The sequence below is a fragment of the Octopus bimaculoides genome, chromosome 4 (assembly GCF_001194135.2).
Source record: "Octopus bimaculoides isolate UCB-OBI-ISO-001 chromosome 4, ASM119413v2, whole genome shotgun sequence".
In the NCBI taxonomy this organism is placed as follows: domain Eukaryota; kingdom Metazoa; phylum Mollusca; class Cephalopoda; order Octopoda; family Octopodidae; genus Octopus; species Octopus bimaculoides.
Genome location: NC_068984.1, coordinates 114,306,896 through 114,320,260, shown reverse-complemented (window position 1 = coordinate 114,320,260; position 13,365 = coordinate 114,306,896). Strand labels below are relative to the sequence as shown.

General features: G+C 36.4%; 2 protein-coding genes across 3 annotated transcripts in view; both read left to right on the top strand.

Annotated features, from left to right (window-relative positions):
* The window catches only part of LOC106872113 (protein C1orf43 homolog), a 33,044-nt gene extending 32,353 nt beyond the window's left edge, over positions 1 to 691 (top strand). The window contains exon 6 of one of the 2 annotated variants that reach the window (XM_052967366.1): positions 212 to 691. In XM_052967366.1, the coding sequence (XP_052823326.1) occupies positions 212 to 578 (367 nt within the window). In that variant the 3' untranslated portion in view covers positions 579 to 691. The remainder of the gene's footprint in view (positions 1 to 211) is intronic. The other variant, XM_052967367.1, reaches the window with a different exon arrangement.
* Positions 692 to 8,426: 7,735 nt separating this feature from the next.
* Positions 8,427 to 13,365, top strand: part of LOC106881694 (KAT8 regulatory NSL complex subunit 1) — a 103,410-nt gene continuing 98,471 nt past the window's right edge. The window contains exon 1 of the mRNA XM_052967364.1: positions 8,427 to 8,517. The gene's annotated coding sequence lies outside the window, so the exon portion shown is untranslated. The remainder of the gene's footprint in view (positions 8,518 to 13,365) is intronic.

Genomic DNA, 13,365 nt, shown 5'->3' with positions numbered 1-13,365 from the left:
TATATATATATATATATATATATATTATCTAAAAATTGCTGAAACTAAAAATGTTAGGGTAGATTCTACTGATAAGTGAAACTATTTTTAATTATTACAAATGAACTATTACTAAAATGGCTATAATGGAAACCAAGTCAAAATGATTTTTAAAACAAAACAAAAAAAACAACAAACATTTATTTATGTCTAAATATGTTATCCATTTCAGCATTCGCCGTGTCTCAGCTGCCACCGAACAAACTGTACCAAAGCGAAATGTGCAGGTAATATTTCAAGGAATGAAAAAAGGACGTCTTGGTGGTACGAAGTCGATGATCCAGCCACGTTCCCGAAGCAACAAAGAAATTGAGTCAGATTTCTCCCAAGAGTATTGTCGAATGCGTTCGAATACTTTGCCTAGTGTTCAAGAGAAGAAGAAGACACCTCGTACAAAGAGCAGTGACCAAACAGCATTATTGGAAAGCCGGCACTCAAGTCAGCGAAGCAGTTCAGATCATTCTACAACAACCAGTACACAAGGAAGTGTAGAGAAGCTGATTCATCCTTGTCACACATCTACAACGCAGATGGCGTAGTTCTAACATAAATAGAACATTGTGTGCGTGTGTGTGTGTGTGTGTGTACATGTATATCTCACTAAAACTACTTATGTATTTATGTAAATTCTGTAATAAAGCTATTTAATTTCCCATGGTATTTTTCACTCATTAATCCATTATCATTTAAATTGGTCGTATCTGGCTCAAATATTTAATCTGGCCATATCAGGCCCAAATATTCTACCTGTTCTACGTTAAAAATGGCCAGATCTGGTCTCTCACATCTACCCTACAATGTCATTCTAAAATAAATAATCACATTGCTGAAATCTCAAAGCTACAAGGTAATGGATGTTTAATTCAAAACAATATGAATAAACAAGCATTATATTTCACAGAGTAATCTGAATGAAGACTTATTGGGGCAAGCGAAAGCGAAATCAGGATAGCACCTGTGCCTGTGACATGTGTAAGGATTTTCAAGCGAGATCGTTGCCAGTGCCCCTGGACTGGCTCTTGTGCAGGTGGCACATAAAATACACCATTTTGAGCGTGGCTGTTGCCAGTACCGCCTGACTGGCCTTCGTAGGATTTTCGAGCGAGATCGTTGCTAGTGCTCCTGGACTGGCTCTTGTGCAGGTGGCACATAAAATACACCATTTTGAGTGTGGCCGTTGCCAGTACCGCCTGACTGGCCTTCGTGCGGGTGACACGTAAAAGCACCCACTACACTCTCTGAGTGGTTGGTGTTAGGAAGGGCATCCAGCTGTAGAAACTCTGCCAAATCAGATTGGAGCCTGGTGTAGCCATCTGGCTTCACCAGTCCTCAGTCAAATCGTCCAACCCATGCTAGCATGGAAAGCAGACGTTAAACGATGATGATGATGATGATGTTCAAAATCTCAACGCTATGATTAATTCAAAACAATGTGAATAAGTAAGCATTATATTTGGCAGAATAATCTGAATACTAAAAGGTTAAGCCATGCATGACTAAGTGATTTAAGAAGTTCACTTTATAATCATGAAATCCTGAGTGTGTTCCAAAATATGTGACAACTTTATTATACCTCCAGGTGACCTGTACCTTGTGAATGAAATTAGGTTGATAGAAGCTATGAAAGCTCACCTGATGGAGTGTACCTGTGATTCAAAGGGCTTTGTCACATATTGAGTCATTGATTCAGTTTCAGAAGTACATTAAGAAGACATGGTTCTATGGAATACACAGCCACTTATATATGTTAATTTAACAACTCTAATTCTCGAGTGATTGAACAACTGAATGATCATTGTCAAAATTTATAAGACAATCTGTTTCCATCATCAAACTATGTATAAATGACACTTAACTGTAATACCTTTCAACCACTGACTCACTTACATGTCAAGTTTGCTTTTACAATATTCTAGTCTCTCTAACCCTTTTGATACCAACCCATCTGAGACTGCAGTGATTTAAATTAAAATCTACCCTACCCTCAAAATCAAATGTTAATTTATGTTACAAACACCAGCATAATGATAATGTTATGGAAATAGTCGCAGGAGTGGCTGTGTGGTAAGTAGCTTGCTTACCAACCACATGGTTCCGGGTGCCAGTCATTGAATTTGGTTCAATTTCGATTTCGATTTCACTCGCCCCAACAGGTCTTCACAAGCAGAGTTTAGTGTCCAATGAAGGAAAGGTTGACATAGGTGCCAGTCGTCGAATTTGGTTCGATTTTGATTTCACTTGCCGCAACAGATCTTCACAAGCAGAGTTTAGTGTCAAATGAAGGAAAGGTATGCAAGAATAGGCTGGCTACACCCCTGGCAAAGGCCACGGGTTATGGTCTCATTTGGCTTGCCAGGTCTTCTCAAGCACAGCATATTTCCAAAGGTCTTGGTCATAGTCATTGCCTCGGTGATGCCTAATGTTCGATGGTCGTACTTCACCACCTCATCCCAGGTCTTCCTGGGTCTACCTCTTCCACAGGTTCCCTCCACTGCTAGGGTGTGGAACTTTTTCACACAGTTATCCTCATCCATTCTTGCTACATGACCATACCATTGCAATCGTCTCTCTTGCACACCACAACTGATGCTTCTCAGGTCCAACTTTTCTCTCAAGGTACTTACACTCACAGATATTTTGAGCATCTCCGCAGTGATTCCTGATGGGACGGGGGCTTTCCTAGTCTTCATATTCTTGATTGCTTTATCTACCAAGGTACTGTCAATTTGGATAGCTGGTCCCTCTGTTGGGTTGACATTCAGCAGACTCTCTTTCTCTCGTTCATTCTCTTTATTGAACAACCTTTCATCGTGTCATCACCAAACCTCTCTCTTTGCAGCCTTGTTTAGTGCAAGTGAACCATCATCCATGCGGACACATTTCTCTCCTATGACATCACAATTCTCTCTCACACACTGTCTTACAACACGAAACACTTCAAGTCTTTGGTCCTTGCAGCGCAGAACATTGGCAAATTCTTTCTTATCTGCTTCCCCTCTGGCTAAATAAACCTGTCTCCTAGCTTCCCTTCTGGCAGTCTGATACAATTCCCTGCTACCACCGTTCTTCCAGTCCTTCCAAGCCTGTTTCTTTTGTCTAATAGCCCTGTCAACAACATTGTTCCAACACCACGTTACCTTGTGTTGAGAGGGGACTTTTGCACTATCCACAGATCTGGTCAGTGGCTCTCAGCAGGTTGTCCCATAGAAACCTCCAGGTGTCTTCCACATCATGTGATGCTATATCCACTTCTATTTCGTCAAAGGCTTCGAGTAATACATTTCTAAATCTCTGTCCATTTGCAGGATCTTTAAGCTTCCAGACCCTTCTCCTCCAAGCTGGTCTTCTTCTGGGCATCCATTTAGCCCTGATCCCGAAGTCGCTAACTACTAATCTATGTTGAGGGGTACATTCTTTGCCTGGGAAGGTTTTGGCATTTATAAGAAGCCCTCTTTCCCTTTTTCTGGTGAGGATGTAGTCAATTTAGCTAGTGTGTCTGTCACAATGGTAGGTGACTAGGTATCAGGTGGGTTTCCTGAAGTTGGTATTGCAAACCATAAGATCATTTGCATCGCAGAACTCCAGTAGTCTGGTTTCCTCCTCATTGCGGAAACCAAAGCCATAGCCTCCATGTATGCCATGAAAGCCCTCTGCATGTTGTCCAACATGTCCATTGCGCCATGGAAACCCACTGCATGTTGTCCAACATGCCCATTGAAATCACCAGCCACAAAGAGAAGGTCCTTGTCATTCGTCAACGAGGTAGTCTGTAAGAGGGTGTTATAAAATCGGTCTTTCTCTTCATTGGGCAGCCCCGGCTGAGGGGCATAGGCTGAGATAATAGTTGCTAACCCATGATGAAGCACAAATTTAATCTTAAGTATTTTATTGCATACTCTGACCACCTCGATTACCTTATCCACCCAATTCCCCGCAAGAAGTATACCCACGCCCCCGAGTCCGTGTGTGTTCCCTGCCCAGAAAATCTTGTACCTGTGTTCTTTGCCTGTGAGGAACCTCCCCTCCACCTTACTTCTTGGAGGCAGCAGATATCGACACATCATATATATATATCTGTGTGTGTGTGTATATATATATATATATCCAAGAAAGCTAGGGGTTGTGAATCCAACCCACTAAGGGATAATATCTATCCAATATACTGCTGGGAGGGTACCCAATTATTATTACACTAGTGTTTTTCCTGCGTATTACCAAGTGCAATAAATGTGTGTGGGTAAAAGGATATGTTACCCTTAATTTATATAGCAAGAAGAAAATGGAGGGGAATATGTGGTATTCATCAACTTGCAGACATTGTATTGTGTCAATTTACCTGTTTATTTTTTAACTTAGAGGACAATATTAACAATATACAAACACATGTGACATATTATGTCATATCAGTAATTAAAAATGACATCTACTGACCAAAGATGGGACAATGACTTACAGCTGTTTCAGCCTAAAGGTGACATGCCTCATTCTATCTATATAACTCCAGCGGGTTGAAGCAATTGATAGATGAAATGTGTGAAATAGAGGTACATGTATGATTCTCTAGGCCTCTTCAGAGATTTTTATCACCCATCTAAACCAATATATCTGAACCAATACAACTCACATCATCACCACTATCAACCCACCAACTTTTGAATCCAACTGGTTACAACAGATATCAGCACGTACGCCAACACATGTATGTGGATGAGTGTGTGTGTGTGTGTGTGTGTGTGTTTGTGTGTGTGCGTGTGTGTGTGTGTTTGTGTGTGCCCGTGTCTGTGTATGTGTGTGTATTTCTTTCTTAAGTCAGAAATGCAAGGGGTGAAGTGCCTATAAAGTCTAGTGACCCTTCAGCTAACTGTAATCATATAGTACTTTCTCTTCCTCAGTCCTTCTTTTCATCCCATTGTCATTATTGCATCAATAAGAATAAAACAATTTTTCACTCTCACAAAATATCTTCCCTTGACCAATTTTTTTATTATATATTTGTTGTGGATAATTAATCACTGCTGCTGTTGAATTTGCCTTCAATTTAAGATGTCTGGAGAGAAACTATCAAGTAGACCTGAAGGCAGTCGTGTGAAAACGAACTGTAAAGGGATTACAATAAATAATAAACTTAATGTGTTAAAAAGACTTGATGCAAAAGGATAACTGTGTTTGCCAAAATATTAGATCTTGCAACATCTACAGTGGGAACAATATATGACAACTGAGAGAAAATTATCTCAAGTGCTCAAGAAGCTATTCTGTTAACTGTCTAGATCTTATTTTTCCATAGATCTAATGTACTGCTTAAAATAGAATGACTCTTGAGTGTATGGATCAAGGATCAGAATTAGTATAATATGCTGATAAATACAATGGTAATTCAAAAAAAGAGCCAAGAAACTTGTAATGAAAATCCCTTTTTGGCTAGTAAAGTCTGGTTTGAAAGTTTTAAGAAGTGACTGAATTTGCACAACATAAAAGTGATTGGTGAAACTGTGAGCTCTAATACAGAGGCTGCAACTAATTATCCTGGGCAGTTGAAGAAAATGATTGCTGAAGTGGGTTATACACCAGAGCATGTATACAATGTTGATAAGATTGCACATTTCTAGAGCTGCTTGCATGCTAAAACTTTTATTCTTGAGAAGTAAAATCTAAAGCTTCCAAAAATTTTTGGACACTTCTTTTGGAAAGAAATATCACTGGTGATATAAAATTAAAGCCGTTACACGTATATCACTCCCAAAATCTAAGGGCTATCAAGGGTTAAACAAAGATCAATCTACCTCTGATTTGGTGTTCAAATAAGAAGGCATTAATGACTAAGAGCCTTTTCAAAGAGTGGTTTACAAATGTTTATTGTTCAGCTGTACTGTGTGAGATAAAATATCTCCAATAAAGCATTGTTTTTTTTTAGACAATGCACCAAGTTATCCATTGAATTTAGATAAACTTTTTGATAAGGTGAGAATAGAATTTATCCTCAAGAATACAATTTCTTTACTCCATCCAATGGATCAAGGTATGATGGTGTGCAAGGTATAATATATGAGAACTTTCAAACAGTTTATGAAAGCAACTGACAGGGAGGATAAACCTATAGTTAGAGATTTCTAGAAGAAATTCAACATAATGGTTGCTGTGGATAACATAGCTGAGTCATGGGATGAAGTGAAACCCTTAACTTTGAATAGTGCTTTGGAAAGTATATGGTCAAACTATCCATGACAAGTTTTCCTCAAGCAGAAAACTTACATCAAATTTAGAAAGATATGATGTTTGCAAAAGATGTAAGATTTGAAGACGTCATAGAGGATGATATGATTGAGTTGCTAGGGTCCCAGAGAGAAAGTTTATCTAACAAGGAGTTGATGCTGTTAGGAAAATACTAATAATAAAAAAAAGCAGAGAATAGAGGAGACAAGAGAAGTTTCACCTACACTGCTGAAATTGACTATAAAAATTATTGCTAAATGGTTGGCACTGATAGAGAAAGGTCTGTAGGTTTTTGCTGATAATGATCCTAATGGTGAATGTAATATAAAAATTACAAAAGGAGTTTACAATCAGCTCAGTTTATATTGAGTTGTAAAAGAGGTAATGCGTCATAAACATGGATAAGTTCTTCACCCTTCAAGCTGATATAATAGTAAATATTGTCCCTCATCCCCCAAGATCATTTCACTACAACCCTTCACACTGTAGTCAACGTCTTTGTAGTAAGAATTACTTTCACGATATTACGATTCTTAACAATTTCCTCACTTATTTATAAATACATAAAAACACAAAAAACATTCGAAAAATGTTTTTGTGTTTTTATGCATTTATAGTGTACAGTGCATGTTAAAAAACAAACGTTAAGAAATAGTTATTTTCCCGATTAAAGGTGATCGTGTAACTTGTTCTCTGTTGTTTCCTTGTTCTAGGAACGCATTATTTCCGTAAGCAAGGGATTCCTGTACACACACACATATATGTGAGTGGGTTTGTGCATGTATGTATATATATCTGTTTGTATCTCCTTGTCTTGACAAAATAACGTCAACTCGTAGCAGGCTGTTATTTTTCTTTAATGAACAGAATGTTACGGTTCATTCACACTCTACTCAAGCAACAAAAATTGATCTTTTATTTTTAATTTCAATACTTCTGAAATCATTCAAGCCAGAGTAAAATCAAGAAAATGTTGTGCATTTTTAACTACAAGTAAAAAAAAAATCATTGGGAGAATTCAATTGATATTTCAAAGAGTTGCCGTCTCTAGTTGCGAAGATTGTTGTTATGGTTTCCTTAGCTACACTGTTAAGTAAAATTAATCTAATAAAATACGAGTGAATAATTGTAACTGGACGATAATTAACTGGTTTTTTTTTTTATCAATATACTCTATAAATCTTTTTCGGTTAGAATTTATATTTTAGCATTGGTGTGACTGTGTGGTAAGGCGCTTACTTCCCAACCACATAGTTTCGTGTTCATTCCCACTGCGTGGCACCTTGGACGAGTGTCTTCTACCATCGTTCCGGCCAACCAAAGCCTTTTGAACGGACTTGATAGACAGAAACTAAAAAAAGTGCCTCATACACACACACACACACATATATATATGCATGTATGTGTGTATGTACATCACATATCTTTTATTAATAATCGACAGAAGTTACAGAGTGACTCAAGGGCGTGCCAAAACACGAATCTCTCGACCCTTGAGTTACTCTATAACTTCTGTCGATTATTGATAAAATACTTTTAGACTCATGTTTTGAGATCTATTTTCCTCTTTGCCCTACCGAACCTACATATATATGTGTGTGTGTGTTTTTGTCGCCCAGCACCGCTTGACAACCGGTGCTGGGTTGTTTACGTCCCCTTCTAGCGGTTCGGCAAAAAGAGAACGATAGAATAAGTACCCCCACCAGACCAGACTCTAAGTCAAAATAAGTACTGGGGTCAATTTGTTCGACCAAACCCTTCTGGATGATGCTCTAGCATGACTGCAGTCCCCGTGTTTGAAACAAATAAAAGATAAGAAATAAACTCTTGAAATAAGCGTCTGCTACAGAAAACAGAGCCGAGTGTTTCTGTTGTACAATTTCTAATTTGGCTGAGCACCGGAAACTAAAATCAACAAGAAAAAATAAAACACAGAACAACTCTGTGGATCCAAATTATCATGTAATCGAACTTAATTTCTTCATTAATTTATTCGATTTTCTTCAATTTCTTTATAATTTATTTTATTTTTTGGAACCATTTAGCCATTCCCGGAAGTATGGAACTGTCCTCTTTACAAATAATAAATAAATAAATGAATAACAAAAATAAAGGAAAAAATAAATAAATAAACAAATTCTTCCTTATCCGGGTTATCTGTGACGTCATAGTGTTCATAAAACAATTCCATTAGTCTAACGGTGCAACAGAATCAGTAGATCTCAGTGTTTGAGGCGCCAGCAGCACGGGCTCTCTCCTTTACAAGTAAGTACAATTGGCAATTTTTTTTTTTTCAAAAATTTGTTTTGGTCAGGGCTTTAAAAAAATAAAAATAAAGGTTATATAGAAAGCAAAATAGTCTTGGTAAGTTGTTTAAATTTTCTTTATCATTTTTTTGCAGTTTTAGAAAGAATATTTTGTTTCCCTTTTAAAATTCTTTCCAAATAGAGAAAGGACACTTTTCTGAACTTCTTTCTCAAAAGTTCTGTCAATTTTTCTGCTCAACCCCCTTTTTCCTTTTTATTTTTACGTCTCTATCCGTTTTATTTTTTGATATCTAAATACACTTTCGTTTTCCTGTTTATTAAAAGGTAAGTTATATCATGTTTCTCAATTTTGTCATTTTTTTTTTACTGTATTTATGAGATCTTAAAGAATAAAGTTTTAGGAATGACAGTTGATGATTAAATGTATTTATCTCTTGGATTTTTCACAATAAATGTTATTTCATTTTTTGCATCATGTTTACTTGATCGACAACGAAATAAAATAGTTTTGGCCTTTCTTCCTACTTCTACAGCTCCAAAAAACCTGGTCATTAATATAATAAAGAAGAACATCGTTATGTTATTTGTTGTGATATTGAGTTGAAATTGATAAGAGAAATCTGTGAGAGAAACCAACCCGACTCAAGTTATTTTAGTTAATGCTACTTCCAAAAGTATATCTTATTTATTAATGTTTTCCAATGGATTTTCTTAGCATTTTCATATGTAAGCACAGATATGACATGGAATTACATATCTAATGTAATATTCAAATTGGGAATGATTAAATGCTTATACTGAAGTATTTTTGAATGTTGAATGTAGTCTTTAAACTTGACAATGCGTTATTAATAAATATTGTGATATTAATGTTGCAATAGAAGATGCGATTTTGAGAAGTAAAAAAAACTAAATAACAAGATTTGTTCTTAGTAAAATATGGCAAAATATGGATCTGTACATTTATGTATATTAACAAAAATAATACTGAATCTTATTCTAAATTCATGAAAACAAGAATTCGTTTATTGAAATGACTGACGAAAATCATATTCTTGATATGTTGTAACATAGATCAGCCTAATTGTATAAAATGAAACCCGGTAAACAGACAAATCATTGATATTTTATAATTTGAGTGGTTTCTAAACTGCCGTTCTAAGAATTACATATTTATTCCTTTTCATCTTCCTTTACATAGTTATCTGTTTACAAGTATTTTCCACTTTATTAAGGCTCACTTTGGTTTTGGAAGTTAAGTCTGGAGCTGTAAAATCACGCTTGTCCTCCCTTAGATGCAACCACTTGTCTGTTTCGACTGAAAAAACAAACGAAACTTGACGGTTTCCGATAACTTTTATTCGTGTAAATAAATAAGCTTTATAATATTTTATATTCAGTCTAGTTGTTTACTTCCTGATATATTATTGTCTCTTCTGCTACTGTAAAAATATTAATTATAAACAGCAATTCAATTTGAGTAACCTTCCGTTGCATTACAGAAGTTATGTGTTGTGCCTGCTGAAGTTGCGTTAGCATCGTTCATATATATACTAAACTACATAGATCATTGACTCGAAAAGATAAACGCAACTTAGTATCTGGGGTTTTTTTTTCAAAATTATAATTTTCTGTTTCTTCTTTTCATCTTGATATATACATTTAATCGGATAACATTTCTTCACAAGCAAATTCGTTGCAAAAATATTTGAAGGAATTGTATTGTGATTACACGTTGATCTTGTAAGGTGAATGTGTGCGTGCGTGTATATGTGATAGCAGGAGCGAAGCGCCCGAGTAAGATTTTGACGCGAATAAATCGGTAAACAAAGTAAAACAGCTAAATATTGGTTTCTTTCTGCTACACACACGTCTCAGATTTACATGGACGGCAAAGTGAGATGTTGTGATGTTCATGCCTATCCCAAGGTCATTTGCGGCGAATGTTAAGTGAAATGGTTTCAGTCAAAACCCGGTTTTGAACGTGGTTGACAGAGGGCTTGTCTTCTTATTATTTTACGGGTTTCATTTGGCCAAATTTTAAATACATTTAATTTATATTTATTTCTGAGATGTCAGTTATATCTCTTGGGGAAAACTTTTCACTAACTGAAACGATTCCCTCGTTTCTTTTCTTTTTTTTTTTGTCTATTAATTAAATATTTATACAGAAATTGTTTACAATGTCAATTGCTTTTGTAAAAGTGGTTTGTGAGAAAATCTAGTTGAAAACGATGCCAGAAAGAACAAGATAATTTTTTGGTAGTAATGTTAATGTACAATTTGTCCATTTATAAATACAAGATAGAAAGAAAAGTTGCCAATTGTCTTGTGCAAAGCATTCTTAGAAATCTACAAGTTAGTCAAAGAAGGAAGGGCTTGTATCCATGTAATTATAGGTCCTTTTAGATTGATGTGGTTGATATTTATCTTAAATAGCCATAGAAGAAAAAAAAAAGAGGGAGAAAAAATGTGACTCAGGAGAGATTACCAGATGCTCTGAGAGATGTGCAGTGCTGGGCTTGGAAGATGAAACACAGTTATAATTATTAGTAGAGCAGGAGTTAGGGTTTTGCAGCAAAATAGTACAGAGAAGAGACCATTAGAGATGAAGGAATTGGAGAAAAGAAACATGTCTATAAGATCACGATTGAAACTTTGTTGGTTTTCAAACCTCTGTGATTGATCTAGGATGTTAATGTGTGTAGCAGTATCACCATTCCATTGATGTAGGTTTCTTGAGCTTTGTAGAAAATTAGCAGTCACAGGTCCTGGTTCTAAAGACAATCCCAGTCTTTGTGATGTAAGTTTGGTAATGCTTTTAAATGTGGTGTCATCATGATAGATCTAGAATAATTTTGAGGTCTTGAATTTATAATCCTTTATCTCTCTCAGCTTGCCAGTTACTCCATTGCCCCACTTGTGCACTTATACATCACGTTGCTTGTGCCATATGGTACTTCTACCTACCACATTTTTGTATTTTGAGAAATGACACTTCCCAGTTGATTGTAGAGTCCTGTTTACTGTTCCAATACATTTAAGAATTATTGATTCTAAGATTTAATTCTATGTTTGGAATTTTTTCTGTAATTCCTTAGAAAACTAGTCTTGATTTCCTTTGTTACAGCCTGTAGAGCTCTAATAAACAACTGAGGGCTGAGAATAGATTCTTGATGGATGCCTACTTGCATGATAAATTCCTTGCTGAACTTCCACCTTTCTGACAATGTTTCTGTACATAGCTTGTACAGCTCTCACAAGCCATATACCTAGTCTTCTTACTGACCATTAAATTACAGAGCATGCTACTCTGTCAAAGACTTTCACCAGGTCAATGAATTCTAAGCATAGTGGCTTGATCTTATTGGTGAAGAACTTCTGTTTGTTGTTTCACTAGGAAGAGAGCAGTGGTACCCCATCTTAGCACAAATCCAAACTGCATCTAATCTAAGCTTAATTCTCCTTCCTAATTACTTTCATAACTTGGTCTATCAAATTGATGCCATTGTAATTGCTTCTTTGTAGAATATCATCTTTGCCTTTCTAGCAATTGATAATGATACTGCTGCACTAGTCATTGGTAATGACTCTTTCCTATAGCATCTGATTGACTGTGTGGGTGATTGGTGTATGTCCTGCTTTGCTAGTTATTTTCAACATCTCAGAATTAGCTCTGTTGATTTCTTGTCCTTATTTTTAATGGACAGTTTAACTGCATATCTGTCAATAATAGCTCCTTCAGATATTAGGTCTACTTGAGGTTATTTTCTTTCCCTTTCACACATTCTCCTCATTCAACATTATCTCAGTAGCATTTTCACCCTGCTCCTCTTTGACATCAGTCAAGGCGAGTAAATCATTACCATTACATTTATATTTTCCATCAACAACATCCTGATTCCCTCTGCAATTTGGAAAATCAAACACCTCTGATACTCATATTGTAGAATATTTGCACACCTCATATTTTTTTGCTTCTCTAGTTGTAGTTCAGCTTCTTTTCTAGCTGTCTAATATTATTCTTTGCTTTTCCACTTTATCTTTTCTTTTTAGACCTGTCTCTTAGCTTTTATAGTTCCCTCTACCATACTATTTTACCTCCATATCAGATATTGTTTTGGTGAACCTTGCTTCATCCACAGAGGTAGTTTGCGGTTTGTTGCCTTTTACAAATTTCTAGCTGTTCCCTTCTTTCCTTCTCCAGATTGTTGTGTCTCTCTTGTTAAGACCAATATCACTAATTGCTATTCAGTATTGAGTTGTGATTGTTTAATGATGGCCAAGAGGTTATTGTGCATGGTCAGGATATCCTTACCTATTCACCTCACTACAGTGTGCAGCATGAATTAAGTGTTATCCCTCTTTATGCAATTATAGTTTTTCATTGATTTGACTAATGTTATTGGCATATTTTTAACAATTGGATGCTTTTCCAATCACAAAACCAGTTTACAACATGGACAAACATTAACATCAAAGGCAGGTTAACTAGCAAGTTAGTTTTTGTAGCAACATCAAAGGCAGGTTAACTAGCAAGTTAGTTTTTGTTTGTGGCAGATGTTCAGGTGCAATAAAGACTGCAAACAAACAGGAAACAACTTCTATCTCATTCCAGGGTGAAAAACTAGAGGTAGTCGATAGCTTCCGCTATCTGGGCGACCAAGTTAGTAGTGGGGGTGGGTGCGCTGAAAGTGTAGCTGCTAGAATAAGAATAGCCTGGGCAAAGTTTAGAGAGCTCTTACCCCTGCTGGCGACAAAGGGACTCTCACTCAGAGTAAAAGGCAGACTGTATGACGCATGCGTACGAACAACCATGCTACATGGCAGTGAAACATGGGCTGTA